This window comes from Tribolium castaneum, chromosome 9 (genome assembly GCF_031307605.1).
Source record: "Tribolium castaneum strain GA2 chromosome 9, icTriCast1.1, whole genome shotgun sequence".
Lineage (NCBI taxonomy): Eukaryota > Metazoa > Arthropoda > Insecta > Coleoptera > Tenebrionidae > Tribolium > Tribolium castaneum.
Window position 1 is genome coordinate 8,216,441 of NC_087402.1, and position 22,865 is coordinate 8,239,305.

The 22,865-nt window shown below is 37.7% G+C and overlaps 3 protein-coding genes across 6 annotated transcripts; 1 reads left to right on the forward strand and 2 right to left on the reverse strand.

Annotated features, from left to right (window-relative positions):
- Positions 1-46: 46 nt before the first annotated feature.
- ZnT77C (Zinc transporter 77C) lies at positions 47-6,410 on the forward strand. 3 transcript variants are annotated; one of them, XM_968533.4, is made up of 7 exons: positions 47-379; positions 3,055-3,257; positions 4,113-4,656; positions 4,704-4,829; positions 5,645-5,823; positions 5,919-6,110; positions 6,165-6,410. In XM_968533.4, the coding sequence occupies exons 1-7, from the start codon at positions 367-369 to the stop codon at positions 6,327-6,329; spliced, it is 1,422 nt and encodes a 473-aa protein (XP_973626.3). In that variant the 5' UTR covers positions 47-366; the 3' UTR covers positions 6,330-6,410. The 3 variants fall into 3 exon arrangements, with proteins under 3 accessions (XP_973626.3, XP_008192604.1, XP_015834617.1); XM_008194382.3 differs by lacking the exon at positions 47-379 and adding an exon at positions 2,110-2,261; XM_015979131.2 differs by lacking the exon at positions 47-379 and adding an exon at positions 2,868-3,004.
- A 697-nt stretch (positions 6,411-7,107) lies between these two features.
- LOC662471 (uncharacterized protein) lies at positions 7,108-7,936 on the reverse strand. Its single transcript, XM_968563.4, has 4 exons — positions 7,787-7,936; positions 7,582-7,731; positions 7,391-7,534; positions 7,108-7,336 (listed from the first exon to the last, which is right to left on the reverse strand). The coding sequence occupies exons 1-4, from the start codon at positions 7,856-7,858 to the stop codon at positions 7,169-7,171; spliced, it is 534 nt and encodes a 177-aa protein (XP_973656.1). The 5' UTR covers positions 7,859-7,936; the 3' UTR covers positions 7,108-7,168.
- Positions 7,937-8,668: 732 nt separating this feature from the next.
- beta-Spec (beta Spectrin) lies at positions 8,669-22,759 on the reverse strand. 2 transcript variants are annotated; one of them, XM_064358798.1, is made up of 10 exons: positions 22,602-22,759; positions 17,625-17,783; positions 11,513-17,408; positions 11,244-11,460; positions 10,644-11,165; positions 10,360-10,534; positions 9,689-9,781; positions 9,425-9,574; positions 8,994-9,264; positions 8,669-8,946 (listed from the first exon to the last, which is right to left on the reverse strand). In XM_064358798.1, exons 2-10 carry the CDS (start codon positions 17,752-17,754, stop codon positions 8,760-8,762), a joined length of 7,641 nt encoding a protein of 2,546 aa, XP_064214868.1. In that variant the 5' UTR covers positions 17,755-17,783; positions 22,602-22,759; the 3' UTR covers positions 8,669-8,759. The 2 variants fall into 2 exon arrangements, with proteins under 2 accessions (XP_064214868.1, XP_008192605.2); XM_008194383.3 differs by lacking the exon at positions 10,644-11,165 and having other exon boundaries at positions 8,760-8,946.
- Positions 22,760-22,865: the final 106 nt, after the last annotated feature.

The following is a 22,865-nucleotide window of genomic DNA, read 5'->3' on the forward strand; positions in this document are numbered from 1 at the left end:
GGTGAATAAACAGCATGCTCACTGATTTCATTCATTCGGATTAAAATCGTGGTGTCGCTAGCGAACTTTTCACTTTTCCGTCCAATTTCCCACGTGTTTTGAAAAAATTCTGTGTTGTGTGATGCGCTCTTCTGTGCGAGGAACGTTACTTGACACACTTTATTGAAGAAGAAGAAAATGTAACGTAAAAAATTGCAGTGATGTTGGATCTCAGTTTTAAATTAATTGTTACGAACTTTTTACACCGGTATTGAAACACAATCGGATCGGTTTCGTGGTAAATTTACTGTGTTGCATAATAACTTTTATATACTTTCTCGTGGACGACGAAGAATGATATAGTTCTACGCTTCCTCATAAGGTGCTATGAAGGGAAAAGGTAACGCTTCCTAATTCCATTGTGTAACAGAAACACATATTATTTATCCGTTTTCCATCATAATTTTCACTTTAAATGGTAATCCGCCAAGTGATGCGCGATTAATACTAATAAATTCCAGGCATTTGTAAACGATTTATGATACTGTTGATGTAATTAAATGAAAGAGATATCGTTTCCAGTTCCGTCGAGACGATTAGATTTAATTAAAATAATTATGTTTCTCAGAAGTTAATAAGTTATAACACGGCGGTGTTAAAATAATTAAACCAGCCAACACTGTGTGGGATTTAGTTTGGCCACGAGCTAAAACACCAAACTGACCCATTTCAAATTTTATATCAAGTATAATTATTTTTGTGTGTGCTTTAAAATAGGTAGTGAGGTCAGAGAAAGACTATGTGAGCACGAATCTGTTTTATTGAGGATATTTTTCTAAGCTCGTTAAATGAAAGTAGAAAAGTATTAACACGATATTTACCTAACGTCTGTAATGTAACATTTGTCAAATATCTAGCAATTATGTGGCTGAATAAATACTGCTTATCTAAATTCATAAGCAACAACGCTTATAATTATCTGTGTAATAGTTATGCAGGAAATCTGGACTATTTATAAAAAGAAAACTATATTTATAAAAAAAGTAGTTGCCTCGGGCTTTGTTTACAGAATCTGATTTATTATTACCATACATAAATGCCAAGACTACTTTATACATACATCATATCATATCGAAACAAAAAGGTAACAGCAAGTGTTTTTATAATAATATAATTTAATTATTTGGTACTTGCTTCTGCAAACCCCAAGGCCAAGTGCAAAGCAAAGCGATAATTCGTCGTAATTCATAAACTAATAAAAATGTTATAAAATAGCAAAGTGTTTTTTTTGATAATTTTTGTTGTTTAACAGAAAATGCAAAAACTTTATTAATTTCATTAATTATTAGTCTTGCAAACTAGTAATACTTAAATACAAAAACAACAAAATAAATCCTGGAGCTGGCAATAGATTACTGTAGATTATTGGACGTACCTAACGTGTGATAAAAAATTAATTTCCGCGATAAATTGCAGACCGAACAACCTCCAATTACTTAGGGAATTACCTAAAGCAAGATGGTGTGAAGTAATCAAATGAGAAGTAGTCTTTTTAGAGCGATTTCTGGATAAAATTACGAAGTCACAGCACGTTTATATGCAATATTCCAGTTTTATATCAATAAGTATCTCGTAGAAATTCTTTAATTGTTAATCTGCAAAAAATTTATTGAGGCCAAGGCACAAAATGTAAAACATTCGATGCAACTCTTGTAACCATCGATAAAAACAAATCCTGGTACTATTACCACTGCACTAAAATTCTCATTGCTTTCTAATTTTTGTAAATCAAATAATACATTCAATAAATTAACAACTGAATTAATACTTAATCTTTCATAGGATGCAGTTAAGATTTCTCCGTCAAGTGGACGGAAAATAATTAAAGTTCTAATTTATCGACGATACAGGGCTTAACAATCGTTCCAAAAATCTACCAACAAACAGATTTACTACCGTATTTGTCAACAAAGTGAGCAAACAAATGTGAACAAATAGGGCATGAATCATTTACTAATAACCACTAGTTCGAAAGCTTGCTAATTAACCAAAACAATGTTTTGTAAAAGAAAATATTTGATTATAAAATGCTTTATTTCTTCTGGACATTCTTACAAATCTACTCATTCTTCTCCTCGATTAGTACCAATTTAGTTTCTACTGTTTACCAAAGATTTTCTTATCGTTTAAAGCGACAGTTATCAGTTATCCCTGATTACCGTCCAATTAGAAGCATTCAAAAAGTCGCAGGTCTGAAGTGAACTAGTGTGGTTTTTTACTTGGTAAGCTGACTTGAACTATTATTAATAAAACTTAGAGTGTTTTAAATTAAATATTTAATGAGATTATTTTAAAGACTGCTCTACAAACTTAATACCTATGACGAAACAATCAGAGCAGTAGCTGATTAGAAACTTCACCTGTTTACATGGCGATGATGTCGTATTTATCAGTTTATATCATTCTTAAATAATATAAAAATAGTAAGTTTTTATAACGTAGTAAGATTGTTCCACAGAAGAAATTTCTTTAAAGAATAATTTTCCGGCAGGCTATTCTAAACAGAATAGTAATTAATAATAATAGTATACTTATTAGATAACTTTCTCTCCTTTGTTTTAAAGTCTCATACACACGGTGTCTAATATCCTCGTAAAAAATATCACTATCCAAACGATATTCATAGTAATAATAATAATAATAATAATTTACCTTCAACGTAGGTATGCCACCAAAGATAAAAATATAACAACCGTTCCAAACGATTTTATAAAAGCAGGCAAAGGTACTTTCATAAAGTGAGCAAATATTCAAAAATGTGTTCCTATTAGCTAATCTAAAGTACTGCACGATAAAAGGTTCAATTAAAGAACTAATATGATCAATTGGCGCACTTCCTGTGTAATTGTGAATAGGTATTACAAAACGTGTTCGTTACTGTGCAGACCATGTACCACATACACATGTACCTAAATTTATGACTTATTTCAAATTTAAATATATCGGTACTATGTGATAAAGAAACGTAGGTAGGGTACCACCAATTTGTTTTGTTAATTGTTCTTTCTTTTGCAGACTACAAAGCCAAAATGCCCGTGAAGGAATGGTTTCGAAGTCTGCAGCCCATCCAGCTTTATGTTATTTTAATTCTGACTGTGATGTTTTTTATAACCGAATTGATTTTTAGTCACATTACACATGCTTTAACACTTTTAATGGACTCCTACCACATGCTGTGCAATATTTTAGCGTTGACTGGCTGCATTATTACGATTAAGGTACGTGGAAAATACTTGACATTTTTGGCTTTTTCTTCTACACGGAACAGCAAAATTAGCATACTATACCTCCCGTGATTAATAAAATTTATTGTCAACATCTGAAATTAATGTGTACGTGTAATGTTAATTAATGCAGTTTTCAGGATCTGAATTCGTAAGTTTGTTTAAATTCTTCCTGACTTAACACATCGGAGCATAAATTAAGCGTTGCGTTATTGAGTGTCCTCAACCTTGACTGTCTTAGGCACATATTATTTGAAATTTGAAAGGATTCATAAATTCATTTTTTTATGTAAATGTGCGTATCAATCTTTTTAATAAAGTCGTAAACAAAATAAATAGGTAGTCGCTAATTTAAATATTTTAAACACGATAAGCCTTGTTTTAATGCGCCATTTTTCATAAAAACTGACTATAAATTAGTCCTATGAAAAATAAGCTAATTGCTGGGCACTCCAATGCTAATTATACGCACACGAAGCAAACAATTTTTTCGCCTATCGCATTGACATTTCAATATTCTTTTCAAATTTTTGTAATTACGTACATATCTTTATCAATTGCAAATAAAAATAAATGCACTTCTTTTTGTTTTTCATATGACGTCAAATGCGAACTAGGTTTTCCCAAGCAAGGACGAAGTCCATACAGAAGCACCTTATAAATTGAGCGTCCTTTACCTTCTTAATTTTCACATTCACCTTCGACGTGGAAACTAAATTGAAATTTATGTTTCGGTCCTAGACATGTAATTAAGCTCGTATATGGTTGTAAAAATCACAAGTAATTTGTATTTTAATTAGACTATGAATATTTATAACAATCGATGGGACCAAAATTATTTTATTTCAGAATAGCAATCGCAAAGAATGCAGCACACAGGACCTTTCATCTAGCGTCAGTACAATAAGCGAAACAGTCCTAAACCCGTCCGGTTGTTCGGACAAAAGACCAAATCAAACGAAAAAATCGCCAACGAGGGCCAATCAAGAAAGCAAATTAAAGAACACCTTCGGATGGGCGAGAATCGACGTAATTTCGCTGCTGATTTGTTGCATTTTCATGGCATCATTGTCATTTTCCGTATTTGTGGAAGCACTGCAAACACTAGTTCACATCGACCACCTTGACGAAATGCATCATCCTTTGTCGGTTTTATTTATCGGAGCTGCAGGCTTATTGTTGAATGGAGTTTGTTATTTGCTAATTGGCGGCTACACATTCCATCAAGGAAGTTTTCTCTATGTCACAGAGAGTGGCGATGTTGTTTTAGACAGAGTTGTTGTACCTGATTTAGTGAAACAGGGAGGAAGGAGATTGTCCAGGACTAGGCCAACTCCTCCACTCCCAAAAAGACAAAGGCAAGGGTTTTTAGAAATGTGTAGAGACGTCATAGGTATGAATTTCAGGGTGCAAATTTGATTCCACATTAGTTTGTTTCAGGCTGTGTTTTTGTTATTATTTGTGCTTTAATAGTCTACTTCACCGACAAACATATCGCTAAATACGTGGATCCTATTTTGTCTTTAGTTTCTGCAGGTTCTTTGCTGTTTCTCAGCTATCCCCACAGTAAGTAAAACTAAATCAAATCAGACGTAGTTGATGGAATGTTTTTCAAGTTATACTGGCAATAAATTATTTATTAATTCGCACAACATGGATAAAATCTGTTTCGATTGACTTTGAAGATCAAAAATAAAATTTGCATTATTTAAATATGCCTCGCACATTTCACATTTCGCGTCCCTCACATTACTATTGTCATTTGTAACTTAATGGTTGCACCATTATGGTGTAAAAAGGATTGTACACTCTTTGCATTTTAATTGTGAATTTCTCTTTCAATCAAATGTGACATAATTTGAGTAGATTAAAGGAAAATCGTATTTTTATCGGTTAGATTTATGTATGCAGATAATCGATTGCAACTAATTACGTGATTTCTCCTTTTAAAAAGAAGTAATGAATAAACCGCTACAACACATGTCGAGAATGATTATAAAATTGGTCGGACATCACATACCACAAATACGGACTGAACCAAAAGTACCGTGACCTCACTTTTAATTGACAACATTTTTGTTTATTCCTTTATCGTAAAAAAGCAATTTTTTAATACCACTAGAAAAATAAAGAAAAAACAATAAACAAAAATCATTAAAAATAAAAATGATGTCATTACATTAAAAATGAAGTATGTGGGTATTTATGACAATAAAAACGCCCTCTTCTTGGATTTTTTGTGCGTTACTTTTGATTTAGTCTGTACATTTGTTACTTCGCACAGTTACTTTCTCCTCAATTAAGATTTGATGTTCAACAATTTTCCTTCGCACACAACACAGACCAAGGTTTTATCTTAATAATGAGTTATTTGTTTTCAGTGAAGGAAAGCTGCTTGATTCTCCTGCAAACGATACCTGACTCTATAAACATAGACGTTTTAAAAAAGGACTTGATAAGTCATTTTCCCGATATTGTGAACGTTCACGACTTTCACGTTTGGCAGCTTACAGCGACCAAAATTATTTCCACAGTTCACATTATTTTTGAAAATCAGAAGGTAAGCTAAAATGGCAATAAAAAGTTTGCGTAGTTATTCCAGACACAATTCAAGTGTCGGCTGAATAACTGAATTTCATTTCAGTGTGTTTTTAGAGTTACAACACCATTATGGACGACATTAAGGAATTCTTAATCGATAATGGGATTACGCAAGTGACCATCCAGCCCGAGTTTTACACAAAGGCTGAAAGTGCGCAAAATTTGACTTCACTTTGTTTAATGCAATGCCAAGGTGAAGGCTGTAAATTAAGTCATTGTTGTCCCAACTACGAATCCACTAATATTGTAAACATTTAAAACCAAAGTTGAGGACAAATTTAAATTGTTTTTTTTTTTCAGAAATTGAGGAAAGGAAGCAAATCGGATGTCAAAGAAGCTCTGATGTTACGAAATTCTTTGCCTGATTTGAGGTCGATTAAAATAATCAATAACGAATTTTCCAAAACAACCGATTGTTTGACACGGACCGCAACGACACAAAGCAGTGACAAAATACCGTCATAGTTATGTATTTTTTATTCTTCTCAAGTACAAAGTATTGTAGGTTTATTCAACCTGTGACAGAAATAAATACGTTAATTTTAACCACTTGCAACAACTTTTTCAATCAAGTCTCCCAAATTTCAAATAACTCACCAAATTGTTTATTGACTTTGCACCAAACACTAGCACAATATTCAGGAGTTTAATATTAATATTTCAATTTTTAATGAACTCAAACTTGTTATGAAAGCGTAATCGCCCGTGCGATATCAGACCTAGACTAACTTATTATGGTGTCTGTTGGCTCAAAAACGGCACAAATCTACAAAAAAATATTTCGTAACAGGTCTGTACTCATTAGAAGCAGCGTTTTTCCGCCATCGGCACGTCATAGAAATTATTCGAATATTAACCAAAAATGAATTAAATTCCTGCGCACTTTACACTTAATATTTAGTGAGTTTTGCAAGACGTTAAAATCAAGGTATTTATTATTAATTTCTGTTACACCTTAATCAGGTATCTATAAAATCAAATTATGAAATCTTGTAATTTTTTAGGAGTCTCCACTCCTAATATTTTACGCAGGACCAAAAATTAATGAGTCCTCTATGTAGAGGTTCATAATTACTTTATAATGTACATTTGTAGGTGTTTAGAGTGCGCGCACATCTCACAATTTGATATAAAATTTTATATGAAATTTGTGAATTATGGTGCCTTAATAAAAGTGTTCGTTTTGTATAGAAATAGTGATTTTTTACCTGGTGTCAAGTGACTGAAACACTGAGTTCGCATATAAAGTTCTTAAGCAAATTTTATTAGAAATTGCGAAGTTTTACACGTATTCAAAGTAGACCTTATCCTCTAGCTCTAGCTTTTGAAAGGGTGAGGTTTATGTCAATGCAAGTCTTGCCAGTATCGTGGTCAACGTCAAGCTTTAGATCAATCGTCCCAGCGGCAATACCCAACTGATTTTTAAATTTACTTATGCTTATTTTTTTGTTAGGGTCACCGCATGCTTTTCCCTAAAAAATCAAATTTTAGCGCACAAATTGGTTGAATAATTCAAGCATTATTACTGGAGGTATCGGGCATTTGGACGGCATGTTATACATTTTGGCCACATTTACTATTTGTGGGTCGTCCAGTCCACTAACAGCATCACAAAAGTCTAGTTCACCGTCCATGGGGGGCATAGGCGCTTTTTTCAGGACATATTTTCCCTAAAAACGCATCAATTTCTGTCTGGTTAATTGAAAAATGGTCATACTTTTGCCGTCTTAAAACCTTTGGGGAAATTCAGACACCCCTTCAAGATTAAATTGCAATCTTTATCTAAAGATGCGTCGCCATTTTCAACTTTGATTACACTGTTTTCTATGCAGTTTTTCACGCGATTGACTTTGAGCGTGTAACCGTTCTAAAAAATTTTTTTTTCATAAATAAATGTGGAAATTTGTTGCATTAAGACTTACACATGCTTTGGATGGTCTAATGAAAATTACTAAAAGTAATGCCACTAGAGCAGTTGCGTCTTTGCTGAACATTTCTAAACTAATGCAAAAATCGACCAAAGCTAATACTTTTATAACACTGACATTGTGGCTTGTTTATATAAAATAATGATAATTACCTTGACCATTAACAAAAACCAGGTTCTGGATCATTTATTCAAGCCCCATAGATGATATCTGAAGTAATAATGTGCTTTGTTTGAGACTAATTGTTTATTTTAAATTGAAAAAAAAATCCATTGTGGATATTTCCTGTGTAAGTTAACAAACAATCGGACCTGCGGTTCCAGTTTATTCCGCTATTGATATCCTTAAATGTAACATGAAGGTAACGTTTGCCAAAGAACTGATACAAATGGTGCTTTTGTTGGATTAAGGTAGAGGGGTAATAAAGAGCGATTACTAAAAACAATATTTATTTATTATAACTCCATTTTTAAAAGCACACAATTTTATATGTAAAATAGACGTAACTCTACAAATTATTACAAAATGAATATAATAAAAATGACTCGTCACCTCACCTTGCTAAGCAAGCTCAAAGACAGTATTGCAACAGAATAACAAGGATACAAACGTAAAGCAGCGGAAATGTCAGTACGGACATGTATTATTAGATAGGTAGGGGCTTTGAAAATCAACTTTTCCGTTATGAAAAGTCAGATATCTTATTTTATTCAATAAATAATCGAACATCGGGCTGAAGGCATTATTCCTTGTGCTCCAGTCAACATTTTTAATCACATAATATATATTACTATACATTAAAATATTACTAGAATGTGCAAACTACATGAACTATATATAAAAGAAAAGGGTTAAAGGGCGAAGACTGCGACCCAGTCAGAATCAGGTAAAGCGTACAGATAGCATAAATTAGCTGTAACAGAACACAATTATAAGGATTACTTCACACACCCACATCGACAAGCCCTCACTTTTTCTTAAGAGTAAAAAAGCTGCGACGTTTCGAATCCTCCTTCTGAGCGGACGCAGGCAACGTCTGCGACCGCGAAGGGCCAGAAGAATCGGCCTCAGCCTGGGCATTTATGCGAGAAATCCACGTGTTCATCTCACCATCGTTATGTGCTTGGAACAAGAATTCGGCCCCACTTTCCAATCTTGAAAGAAATTATTAGAATCTTGCCGGCGATCACGCTCTACTCACTTTAATCTGAAAACGTGCTTTTTCTTCTTGTAATCTTGGGCTATGGAAGCATTAGCTTTGTGCAAGGAGAGAGGAGTTTCGTTTTTGAACGTCTGATCCGGAGTTGCACGAGCCACTTTGGAATCTTTATAGAACGAAAGCTGAGAGCCGTGCAAAACAGCGTAAACTTTATCCCACGACCTAACCGAAGCTTTGACGGTCGTATTTTCCCATTCGTGCTTGCGGGTTAAAACACCCTCAAAGACTTCTTCATCGCCGGGGCTGCCGCGTTCTAAGAAATACCACATCACAACCACGTTTCCCAATTATATAATCGTATTTATACGACTGATTCAAATTTTACGGTTAACATCAAAAACGTAACTACACACACAAGTATTCTATTGCTTTAGTAACCACCACCGTTCCACTAAAACTGCACAAAATACCACCTTTTTGCAAAATACCTGATGTTCCTGCAGCTTCGTCATCACTGACGGCTCCGGAAGTCTTAGAAGATCCCTTCTTCCATCGGAAACTACGGAAGGGGGACTTGCTTCGAGAGCGGTCCTTACGTTTCGCCTTCTCTTCAGCTCTCGATACTTGATAAAAAATTACAAATAAAGCAACACAACGCACAAAACATGCTCGAAATAAAATCATATAGAACGCTGGATTGTACAAAGCCCCTTTGGCGGTTTTAATATCATACTTACGTGTTTGTGAGCGGGGGGATGTTGAGGGTGTTGATTGCACCCGTGGGGAAACCGGAACACTGCCAGGACGTGCTTGTTGCTGTCGTCCATGCACTACATAACATGCTCATGCATTAACACTTGTATCATGCAACGTGTTAGATTTGTTAAACAAAATCATTATCTTTTGAAGTCCTCAAAAGAACTTTCATACACTTATCGTGAAATCGTAAAAATTTGATTAAATTTTGCGTCACACGATGAAAAGCTATGTTAATAAGAAGTAAGCATGAGTAAAGCAAATGGTTCCGTTTTGTCCAAGACAAAAACAATTCTTGCGTATTACCATCATGCAAGCAAGTTCAAGACACCCTTACCTTATTAGTAAACTTCGTTAATAGTTGTAATTATTCTCATTTCATACCTTTATGTTATTAATACCGTTTCATTCAGTTTATAGAATTTGTGCAGTTTTAACCACTGTGCATAGAGAGAATTAAAGCAATAGAAACCGTGCCAATTAATCGATTATCGGAAAGATAGTAGATTATAGTAGATCGAGTAAGTTTTACCTTCACCTGGCGAAGTAGCTTTTAATGAAGCTCTTTGCCCACTTCCGGCTGCGTGAAGTAAGATCAAGGTGATATAACCACATTGCATTTTTTGGTTTTTGGGCGCATTAAGTTACGTACCTGGTCGTTCTTCGGCTGCAGGCGTTCCAGAATCCGGTCGATCAGTCATTGCTTCAGCCTGTTTCGGTTGTGCAGCTGCGAGCGCAGCTTGTCGTTCTGCTTCTTCCTGTTCACGTCTCGCCCTTTCTTGGGCTTCTTGTGCTTCTTTTCTTCTCTGGATTTCTCGCAATTCGAACTAAAAATAAACCAAGACTTAATTCACCGAAATCGACAAGTTGGAGGCACCTGAAGCTAAACTCAGCCAAAGCAACAACATGCAACTGTGTTTTGTTGTAACAACTTACCACATTGTTAGTGGATGAAATGAGAGGGAAAGATTTTCGATAACTGTTTTTGAAACGTGCTTCTCTATTTTTGGCTTTACGCCGTTCAGGCTGTAGGAATAATGTCGTACCCGTTTCCATATAACTGGCGAATCGTTCACCAATTATAAAATCTTGCACTAAGTATTTATAGTCGCGTGCTTCGCACATGGAAACCGAGCGATTAAAGCAATTATTTTTCTTTGAATTTGGGACAAGATTTTTGTGCAGAAAAGTAATATTTTTGCGCAATTTATTCAATTTGGCATATTTGGACACACCGTCAAGTGTAAAACGCCTTCTGTACGTGATTTTGGGGTTGTAAAACCGGTCACAATCACGTACGATTGCGCCAATTGTTTGGGAAACGTAACGTTGTGATAAATTTCGTACAGAAGCAGGTTTCAAAGTTTCAAAAATATATTGTGTAGGGAGAGAAAAATCAAGAGGAGACAACTCATGCAAGGTCGTTCCACAACTAGGGCCACCACCTGTTTTTTCAAACTACAACCACAAGCAAAAATAAAATTAAGTATCAATCCAATACAAAACTACATCTTTGCAAAATAAACACAAACTTACTGTTGTTAAACGTTCCAAAGCACTGAAGCGCTCTTCCTGAGCTGCTGCTGATTTTTCGAATGCTTCGTGTTTCTTGATAAGATTCTCGACGTCGTCAATGGTGTGCCCTAGCTCAGTACTCATCAAATACGGTTCCTGAGCTATGAGCCATGCTTCTGCAACGGCCGCGTCTCTCGCGAACTGATAAACTTCAAGAATTAATTGCAGATTTTCCCATCTGGTTAAAGTAATTATTAGTTCAAGAAAACTAAAGTAGTTGAAAGACAAACCTTTCTTCCCATCGTTGCAAAACAGAATTTCTGTGATTACTTAAAGTAACTAGTTTATCTTTGATTTCGGCGCTCGCATAGTGGTTGCGATTAAGCAATTCCTTTCCAAGGGAAATGCAAGCATTAAAATTGTCTTCTCGCGCGTCAATTTCCGCTTTCAAGCTTTGGTGATTGTTCATTAGCAGTTCAACACCGCTGACATCTCTCGGCTTTTCGCTAGTGTTCATTTGTCTGATGACATCGTCCATCCACTGCATCAGTGTTCTTACAAGATTGAAAAATTTGAATAGATCGCCAGTATCGGCCAATTTGCCTCGTCTTTGGTCACAAGCGGCTTGCAAGGCAGCCCAAGCGGCAATAACTTCATGTTCTCTGTTTGTAATTTCTTTGGCCTTGTCACCTGCGTAACTGGCTTGCAATTTCGCAGACTCTTCCTGGATTTGTTGCACTTGCGATTGCAAAGTTTGTAAATCTTGTAAGAAATTCTGGTGCTTCCTTTGAAGCGCTGATACGGATCCTGCATCACGTCCCAACTCATCCGACATTGAAACCTGTTTCTCGAGAATCCGTCCTAGGACATCTTTACAGTCGTGGAAGAACTTGTGCAATTCGCGTGATGCTGCAAGCATTTGTGTGCGAGTTTCGATCAATTCCAGTAGGTCCTGCCATGCCTCGTTCAATCCGTCCTTCCATTCGGCGATCGTGGCCGAGTCGGAATGGCCCGCCTCGATCAAACGGTCGGCATTATCGGTAACTGCAGCGACTCGTTCCCTGCCAATTGACTCAGTATCGCGGGCAAACTCCTTAAAACGCTCCCACAACAAAGTAACATGGTCATAATCCTGGCCCAGTTCATGTGACGAAGCTACCACTTCCCGGTCAGCAATCCATTGCTCCAAATCCTCGACATCTCGGTGCAAAAGGAACAATTTCAGGGCTTCGTCCAACTTCCCTCGTCTTTCACCGGCAAGGTCCTTCAACCCAGCGTACAACTTGTCGAGTTGTGACTGCTTCACTGCGACTTGTTCCGCCAGAGGATGTCCTTCCGCCGCCAAAGCGCGAACCGTTTCGCCCAAAGCTCGGATCGTATCGGCGTAATCTTCAACCGCTGCTTCCAAACTCTCGTGTTTTTTCATCAAATTGCGGGCGGAAGTCTCGTCCTTGCCCCGGTCTTCGACCATCAAATACAGTTCTTGCTCGCTCATCCAGCTCTCAGCCTCGTTGGCGTCGAAGAGGTATTGCTGGGCGCGTTCGTTTCGCAATAGATTCTCCCGGCGTTTCTCCACAGCGTCTTTCAATTCTTGCCAAGCTTTGTGCAGCTCGCTGATCAAGTGTCCAAACTCGACCGAATCCTCGTGTCCTTCATCGATTAGTTTTTGGCCGTTGTTGCAAACCGTGTTAATTCTAGGTTCGTGGTTTTCAATTTCGGTTCGTAACGATTGATTTTTCTTCTCCAACATGTGGACTTGGAATAGACTATTGCCGTATTCGGTCGACGAGGCTTGTGGCATCTTTTCAGCGATCCACAAGAGTTCGTCTTCGACGTCGCGTCGGAATTGTAAAGCTTCCTTCTTCTTTTCCAGAACTCTTTGACGCTCGAGGAGTGGTTGTTTGAGTTGTTGGAACCGTTGTTCCACTTGAGATTTTTTCACTTTGATTTCTTCCAATTTGGGGGCCGGTGTTGTCGTTTCGAGGTGTTTGGTTTGCTTTTCTAGTTCGTCCACTTGACGGGCTTTCACTGCCATTTGTGTTTCGATCATTTGTTGTTTCTGCATGAGGATGTTGACCGAAGCGAGATCAGCGCCAGTGTCGTCGCTTTCGATTTGTTTTTCGAGATCGTTCATCCATGAGTCGATATCGTCGCAGGTTTGGTGAATGAGTACTTCGCGATTAGCGTCAAACAAGCGTTCGCCCTTTTCTTTCGTCGTCTGTTCCAAAACATCAAATTGGTCGATGAGTTCTTCAATTTTCGGCTTAATTTCACTCGCAAACTCTGGTTTTTCCTTAGCCAAGTCTTCGCCAGTCTTTTGTAAATTAAGTAGTCGCTCTTTATTTGCGGCAATTTCGGCTTCGAAAGCTTGATGACGGGTCCACTTCGAGTGAACTGTTTTGGCCGATCGGTAGGTTTCGTCCTGAGCTGTGATGTGTTTTTCCTGGATCCATTCTCCCAATTCGTCGCAATCTCGCAGGAATTGTTGCAATTCTAATTGATCTCTCAGTGTTTCCATTAATGCTAAAGCTCTCTCTTTTATTGCTAATCTGCGTTGGTCAATATTGTCAGCGCGTTTTGCGATTTTATCCGAAGCGAAATGCCCTTCGTCGATGAGACGATTCGTAAACTGAATAACTGCGTTGAACTTGTCGTCGTTTGCTTCCATGGACGTAAGGAATGATTCGTGCTTTTTCAATTGATTGTCGGCCTGTTCGAGCGTCGTAGGAGTCTCGATTTTGGACAAAGTGTGCTCTTGTTGGTTGAGAATCACCTCAGCTTGTCGCGCGTCGCGATCAAGCAACTGCAAGCTAAGAGACTGCGATAGGAGTTTCTGCCGGTTCTCCCACATTTGGTGGATTTCGTCCCAACCGTCCTTCAAAGCCTTCAGTCTTTCTCTCAGGAACATGTACTGAGTGTCGTCTTGGGTGCTGGGATCGGCAGTGATTTTCTCCCCATATTCCATCATCTTAGTGTAATCGTCGGTATAGTTGTGAATCTCTTCGCAAATGCTTTGATGCTGTGACAGGAGATTTTCCGCTTCGGCCAACGAATTGGGCGTATCTTCGGACGCAATATCGGTTTGGGTCTTGGTAAGCCAGGCTTGGAAGTGGTCAAGATCGCGCAAGAAGCGGTGCAAATCGCCAGCTTCCTCCAATTTCGAATCGCGTTCTTTCAACATTTGGGTCAGTCGTTCCCATATGATCTGTATCTGAACGATTCTTTCCCTGATAACGGCTGCTTCCTCCGGGTGTTCTGTCTCGATACTGGACGCTTCCTTTTCCAAAGAAGTGAGCTTGGCTTGGATGGCGGCTAAATCGCGCTCCATGCCGGACAAACGTCGTTGAAGTGTCATAATACCAGTCAGATCCATCTCCAAACTATCAGTACTTTGTAGGATCCGAATTTTATCTTCGATCCATGTCGTGGTTTCACGACATTCGATATGGAATGTTTGCACGCCGTGTGCTGAGTTAAGTTCATCTCGTTTCGCTTCTGCTTTTTCGCGCAATTCCGCCCATTTCTGGTTGAGTTGGTTCTGTCTAGCTGTGATCTGTTCAGAGTTGGGATGTTCGACGTGTAACAGCTGACGTGCGAGTTGGTTTACTACAGCAACTCTCGAAGCATTTGCGTTCATCTCTTTCTCGAAACCATCATAGCGATGTTTCATAATCTCGACATCTTCAATATCACGTGCCGGTACCATGGTCTGCAACATCCTGTCCTTCTCGCTGATCCATTGCTCGACTCCGTCACTCTCCGACAGTAATTTATACAAGGAGAGTGCGTCCAACAAACGTTGCTTTCTGAGTTTGGCCAATTCGAGCAGTTCTTTATACCGGTTATCGATCGAAGCCAATCTTTGCGAGACTTCTGGCGAGTCGGCAACTTCTGGTCCCAACTGTTGAGCTTGCTGGTGTAAGGCTTCGATGGTGCTGGCATAATTCTTAAGTTCTTCAGTAACGTCCTTATGTTTCTTAAGCAACGACTGTGCATTGCCTTCATCCCGGCCAACGTCTTCGCTCGACACCAGTCGCAAAGTATCCAGCATCCAAATATCGACATCGTCAGCATCTGCAAAGAGTTGGTGGTAATCGACGGCATCCTCCAATCGCTTCCTGCGATAAGCCGCCAAGTCTAGCAAATGTTTCCAAGCCCCGCGGATTTCCGTCAATCTTTCTTGCACTTTTTCTGCACCAAAATGCCCGGAATTGACCAATTCCTCCCCAATTCCCACAACAGCGTCCAACTGGGGTTCGTGCCCTGCGATTTCATTCTCCAAAGCTTTGTGTTTGCTTAGGAGCAGGTTAACAGTGGTGAGGTCGTGCCCGATGTCGGCCGCTGAAACAATCTGTTCCTTTTCCTTGATCCAGTTTTCTTCATCGGCCATGTCCCAGTAGAACTGCCACAATTTGCGGCTTTCCTCAAGTCTTGATCGGCGATCCACAGCCAAGCGAACCAACTCAGCATACGCATCTTCGAGTTGTTGCACGCGTTCCAGTACTAGGGCTGGGTCACACGGTCTGTAACCTTCCTCACTTTCCACGTCCAGGAAACGTTGCGATTGATTTGCCACAGCTTTGACCCGATCTCCAAGTATGTTAATATCGGCTTCGAGTAAGTTATGTTTTTGGAGCAAGTCTTCAACACCCATGAGATGTTTGCCGTAGTCGTCCGTCAAAAGACGTGCTTTCAATTCCTCCATGGCATCGAGAATGTGGAGCATTTCTTGGAAGTTCTGTTGTAGTTGTAGGGACAATTCCAATCGGTGTCTACGTGCTCTAAGCAATTCCAGGAGGTAATTCCAAAGGCGTAGGACGTTTTCTTTTCGTGCGTTAATCCTCTCCATGTCGTGATAATTCTCAGCTTCGAGTTCCCCAGCCACTGAGACAACCGCTTGTACTCGTTCTTCGTAGGCGAGAATATCGGTTTCGATAGCTTCGTGTTTCTTGGCTGCGGCTTCAACCGCGGTCAAGTCGTGGCCGAAATTATCTTGCGAGACCAATCTCTGGTTTTCGCTCAACCAGGTTTCCCTCATGCTGGCTTTTCGGTTGAAACGAGCGGCCAATTGTTCGAGTTTTTCCTGTCGGATCAGTTCTTCACGCAGGGAGAGTTCTCGTTCGTGTTCGGCTTTTTCCAATCGTTCCCAGGCTTTGTTAATGTCGGAAATCATTTTGCCTTCTTTCGGAGTGTAAGGTCGTTGATTGTTAGCTCTCATCTTGGATTGTAGTGTGAAAAGAAGGATTTCCAAGTTGCCTTTCTCGACGAATTTCGGTGGTTTCTCGACGGTGCGATAATTATTGAACTGGCCTAATTGCTGTTGCACGCCCACAAGGCTATTGGCGAATTGTCTCTCCCCTAAGGCTTTGATAGTGGCTTCGATCCACGCCAACAAATCACTCGTTAGTGACTCGTATTCTTTAATCATTCGGTCGTTTTCCATCGCAATCCCGACGACTTTACCGATACGTTTTCCTTGGACCGTCTCCTGTTTCATCTTACTGAAGTAGTGGTAATAAGTAACGACATATGTGATGATTGATTTTTCGTCGGGTTGCTCCACGAACACGTCTTCAGCGTCGAGAAGTTTCGTCAATCCCAGTTTATCTTCAGCCACGTTAAACGCATTATTTAAATTGTGGATGGGGTTCGATTTGGACAATTTCTCGAACTGTATCAAATCCGGACGATGTTTGTGGATAAGTGCGTTGAAAGCTAGACCATCCCTCCACGAAGTGGTGAAATTTCGAACGTTGACGTTATTATAGCCGGCTGTTTTCATCTGACACCACAGCAACAGTGCATCTTTGGCCGACTTGGTCTCCTGGTTGTCCGTCTCTTCGATCGTGATGTCTTGAATTTGGAATCGGAGAATGATGGTCCAGATCAAACCCAACGAAAGTCGGGGGTTTCCGTCCACAATATCGTGCGATCCCATATTTTCTAAGTGAACACGTTGCTCTCGGAGAAACTGGAGAGCTTTATCGACGTTTTCCAGGCAGTGAATTCGCATTTTTCCTTTGGTTGGACGAGGCAGACGTTCGCCCGATAATACTTCCAATAATTTAATCAAATTTTTGCCGTCTCGCATGTCGGTGTAGAGATCGGTAATGCGGGAGTTCACCCGCACCAGGTGAGAGTTCACCCATTTCTGGAAGGTCTTTTTCTGGACGCTTTCTCTTTCATCTGTGTAAAAAAATTACTAAAAGTTACAAACTGAGTGTATTTACCCCGCAATTCTAAAACTATTTTGTCGTAATATTTATCCACCTCCAATTCCATTTTTCTGTTAACTAAATGTATGGTGAAAACACACTGAACTTGACACAGGAAATGTTTGGTTTTGATAAAATACATTAGATAAGAGTGCCACAAAAATTGAGAGTTGCATCGTAAACTTACCCGCTAAAGCTTTAATGCGAGATCGTTCGAAAAGTCGGGAAGATGAATTGCCACCATCGTACTCATAGTCCTCGACAATTTCTTGCTGCAAGGTGGGATCCCACCTCACTATACTGATATCGGTGGTCATTCTGTTGACTCACCAGCAAAGCTGGCTACCTAGAAAAAAGGCACATTATTTAGGCCGCTGTGTCACTAAACCGTTTATTTTTAGCACTGACGAATTTGATGCAAAATAGTTAATGCAGTAAAAGATTTAAATTAACTGTCGTAACTAATAAAGAAATTATTCTTCCCACACAGACTCTCTTGTGGGTGTTTCGTAGTGAGAAAGACCTTCAACTAACACAACTAACATTGTTCTAAGCAACAAAGACACTCTTATATTTCCCCAAATCGGCATCACTCACTTATTCACCCTGAAATATTGATTAACAATCCCAACTTGATGGGTTCCTAATTTGTGTTTGTTAAAAATAGCTTTAGGTAAGTCCATGCAAAATTAATGAAACAGAAAAGCGAAAACTAATAAAAATGTAATTACGGCCACATTCGGTGTTATCGACCAAACACTTGTTCACACAGTACGCGAGTACATCTTCACTTGCACGTAATACGAATCAACTGAATGTAAAAGTACACAGCTGACGTGAAAAAGGTTGAAAACCTGAATCAGGAACTATTTGGGTAAATCGATTTCTCGGCGACGTCAGACACACGACGATGGCAGCCAGTTCTGGCGTCGCGACGCCTGACCTAGCCGAACCACTCGCTAGCCGGACTGCAGCGTCTGGTTCGATCTGTAGTGCGGTAAAACTGCCGGTGGCGGCGCAAAATTCGCAAGCGACGACCTCGACTGAAGCTGGACGAATTGGGTCAAGTTGGGATTGAATATCGAAGATTTAGGAAACTGATCTGTCATTTTAGAGCTTCAGTGAATGTCCGCAAACATTGATTGGCTTTGTGTCAATAAAAACATCTTCGCTTCGACTAATTTTTTCAGATCGTGATCACAGATTATTACATAACACCAGATTTAATTTGATTTGCCATTGTTTGATAAGATGACTACAGTAACAAAAATAAGTGAATATGTTACGAAAACATGTACAGAAAATACAATCGAGGATAAACCGCCATAAAACAAAAGTGAATGATGATTTCATCAAATAGGCCATATTTGGGCTACTTCCTGACAAATGACGAACGTAACTCATATTTAGTTACAAGTAATGAATGGGTTCTTGCGCCCTAAAATGACAAAAAACGCACATTTGGGGACGTGAATGATGTGGTACAATTACCTATTTTTCTCGCAATACATTACCTCGAGATAATTCACGATGATGTAACAAACACTATGACATAGTTAACATTGCCAGCCAGTGACGATGCCAATTACCTTCAATCAAACCGAATATTACATACTCACAGTGGGTACAAATAGAAGGGTGCTTGACCTTTACCACAGTAATAATAGCCATTACGGCTACTTTACTATTTTAATCAACTAATTAGATAAGAGCTATTGGATTCATGCCACTACTTTCTAATCAAGGTTAACACCCTGGCCTTTGCACAAATTAAAACAGATGCCTGTACATTCAAACACCAAAAATCGGCATGTGCGGGCAAAGTGCTCAACGAACTGTAATACCTGAATGTAATAAAAAATTCACGCCATCCTCACACCCTATTCAAGCATTTCCATTCATCACTAATATTACGCTAGTACGTAATTTATCGTACGTAAAAACTGAAACAAAACTCTGATACGTAACGTTGAGGCATCTTCAAACATGTATACCTTAATAGGTAAGTAATTAATAACCTAATTGAATTAAGCATCAACGTTGCTCCATAAACGAGACGCCAGACACTAATTAAACCAATATTGACACAAATTACCTACTTTCGAGCCAATTTGTGTTCGGAAAATAGTAACTTTTTGTCAAGAAATTCCCCATTCCAAGTAGTAAAACAAGATATATTTGCTTGGTAAAAATTTATCATCAACGAATTTGAACCGTTATAAGACCGATCAAAAACCCATGCACGTAAAATCTTACAGACAACTGTGTTTACGGTACATGTTCCACCCACAAGTTAGTTTATTTGTTTACATAACATTAATGCTTCTGGTTAGGATTAGATGTATTTAAAATTGCTTCTGGATTAGATCATCTTAAACAACACATGCTTATTATTAAAAATGGTACAAGTATTTCAGAATAAATCGCGGAACCTTGCAAATAATTTTCGAACTTACAGCACAATGAAAATTAAGAAGGTTATTTCAATTATAAGTCACAAAACTGTTTGCCCATGAAGTATTTCCTAGTCATCTACTAAACTAAAAAAGACGAAATGTAAATTAGTTTTTATTTAACACATTAATGTAACCACCACGTCAGAACATGACAAAATTAATATTTATTTGACCTAAAAACATACTGGCGTGATAACAGCACCAATTAGCAAATTACTTAAATCGTGGTAATTGATGAAGTTTATTAATTAAAATAGAAATTACATTAATTCAGTTCTTATAAAACAAAAAGTCTGTGCACAAATATTCGTTTCACATTTCTGTACACAAAATGCGTAACCTTCTAAAGGCACGTCTTCCATTAAAATCAATAATTTCCCTCTAAAAGCAGTAACGGCGGAAACATACATAATGCTTCCTGTAAGTAATCATTAATATCGGGTGCTTGTGGAATACGTAAGCACCAATAAAACTTCTTTCTGCCTTAATAAAGTTATTAAAAATAACAACGAACAGAGTTGAATAAGACTTATTTTTTAAATTGGACCAATTGGTAATGTTACAAATAATTATGTGTATATATGTGAAGATGAGCAATTGGTTTACCTATTCTGTAATAAATGTTAATTATTTCGTTGAGTGATTTTAAACTAAACAGACAATATTATGTTCTTTGGGAGTGCCAGTAGTTTACTTAAATTTTACATAGCTGCTGATTGATTTAGAAACGGCTCCAATTCAAAATTAAGTAAAATTTTATATAAGTAAAGGTAAAATAATTAAGAAGTGTTGTTTTCACAATATGATTGGCTGTTACTTAGCTACAACTTAGCAGTCTTTAAAGTAAAACGTACTATTTTTACCATAAGGTGAATCAAAAAAACTAAGTTTCGTTTGCCTAAGTTATTTATTTTTTGAAAAAAAGCTAACTGATGAAATATTGATTACGTAGTCGCCTTAAAAACTAATTTGCGTTTTTGAACTATTTTTTAAATAACATTATCTTTAATAAAAACATTTTTGTCGTAAAAACTGTTCATGATAAGTTGACATTGAAAATAAAACAATATTTCATTCTCAAAACATGAGGACACTACTATCTGACTTAAAACTGTAGAAAAAGTGGCAACAACGCATGTACATTTTTTAGGATCAAATAGATCACAAATTTAAACTGATGTACTTCCGTGTGATTCTGCGTTAAATTTAATGCCAAGAAAACTCACGAATCTAAAGAGAAAACCAATTGCGAAAAGTGACAGTTGTTTTTAGTTTTGAAACAGATATTATACTATTATTATTTATCTCTCACGAAGAATTTAAAAAAATGCATGGTTCAATATATTTTACTGACCCTGTATGTATATTTCAATATTTGCTAGGTAAGGAAGTGTGACGCAATTTGTTTATGATTATATGTAATCCTATCAGAAAACAGGTGTGTTGTGGTAGATCATGGAATTAAGCATTTCAAGTTTGGATTAAATTACGAAAACAAGAGCTACTTCAATTTTTTTTTTGGTAGCAGTGTTTTTTAACAGTGTTATTTCAATTTAAAGTCAGTTTGTCAAACTGACAAATATTATTGAATGACGTTTATATCATTCAGCAAGTTATTTGACAAGACAATGCCAAATTATACGAAAAACTGATAATATAGTAAAACATAATTCAAATTTAAACTAATCAATGTTACAATCTTTTGTAAAACGCATACAAGAGAGTACAAGTACAAGTACACCTAAGTCCTTTTAAAGTCTTTAAAGACTATCATTAGGCGATCATAATTTTGTCAGAAATATGACGTTTTTAAACGCTCATTAGTTAGATTAAATTAAAAGCAAATGCGTAAGCACGAGCAATAAGTGAACTTTGTCTTTTTTCATGTCTCATTGAAGTAAAAATGTGTGATTTTTATACACAAGGCAGCTAATTAACACAGTCTGAACTAACAGTCAGACTATGGAAACTAGAACAGTCATATTTACTCAGTTACTACACAAACATTATTATTGAACTGTGATAAAACGTTTAAAAAATGTGCAGGTTTAAAAGGAAAGAGTTGTAGCGATAAGAACACAATCCTACTACACAAACACTTGCACTATTATTATGTAACAACTTGATGATTACGTAAAAATTTAAATTTAATACTATTTACAACAAATATGACTCATGCACGCATCACAGATATTAATAGACACCGAAAGACACAAGAGTTTATAGGCCATCATTAGCTTTATCAAATAATGTGACATTCAGTCATTTACCAATTTATTTTGGGATTATGACCATACTCTTGACCTGGAAAAAGTATGATCAAAAGAAGCTACATAATATTACCTAAAGATAATATTGAAATTTAACAAAATTAATAAATTTGTAGGGCGGCTATTATTACAGTTGACCTGTCCCTTAAGGGCAGTAACCCGGCACTGGGTTACATTTGTAAACCACCTCCAAGTTCACTGACATAGCAACAAATGCATTTTGAACTTTGAATCAACGACAAAAGGCCAATTCGCTCAACAACCAGAATAAAGGTATCATCACTGAAAGTGAAAAAAGCCAGTCAATACAGTTCTACTGAATTATTTAACAGTTTAGTAAAGTTTGGGTTACACCTATTCGGCCATTTTAAGAGACTTGGGTTAAGATTTATCGACATTATTGGTAACCGCAGCAACCGGCAAAAAACGATGACTTACCTGTTATCGTTACTACTTAAATATCGTCGGTCTCACTGATAAACTTACATTCATAAGTTAAAAAACTGTTATTTTTATAAAATCACCACCTCGCGAACACAAACGCCCTTCATGACGGCTATTAACGAGACTCGTTTACGCATGCGCATAATTACGATAACAACACGCCCAACGCATAGTAGGCTGGTTGCGTAGAGAATAGATGGCGCTAGGTTGGATGCCCTTGATTTCGCTTGATTACTTAATTGTAACTTCCTTTGTGGC

Bases quoted from the DNA above. Each gene is read 5' to 3' on its own strand.
- LOC662471 (XM_968563.4), bottom strand. From the start codon at position 7,858: ATGTTCAGCAAAGACGCAACTGCTCTAGTGGCATTACTTTTAGTAATT. The intron at 7,732-7,786 runs GTAAGTCTTAAT...AAAATTTTTTAG, and splicing joins TTAGACCATCCAAAGCATGT to AACGGTTACACGCTCAAAGT. The intron at 7,535-7,581 runs GTATGACCATTT...ATGCGTTTTTAG, and splicing joins AAGGTTTTAAGACGGCAAAA to GGAAAATATGTCCTGAAAAA.
- beta-Spec (XM_064358798.1), bottom strand. From the start codon at position 17,754: ATGACCACCGATATCAGTATAGTGAGGTGGGATCCCACCTTGCAGCAA. The intron at 9,265-9,424 runs GTGGTATTTTGT...GGTATTTCTTAG, and splicing joins ATCAGGTATTTTGCAAAAAG to AACGCGGCAGCCCCGGCGAT. The intron at 8,947-8,993 runs GTGAGTAGAGCG...ATTTCTTTCAAG, and splicing joins AAGCACGTTTTCAGATTAAA to ATTGGAAAGTGGGGCCGAAT.
- ZnT77C (XM_968533.4), top strand. The intron at 4,657-4,703 runs GTATGAATTTCA...AGTTTGTTTCAG, and splicing joins AATGTGTAGAGACGTCATAG to GCTGTGTTTTTGTTATTATT. The intron at 5,824-5,918 runs GTAAGCTAAAAT...GTGTGTTTTTAG, and splicing joins TTATTTTTGAAAATCAGAAG to AGTTACAACACCATTATGGA.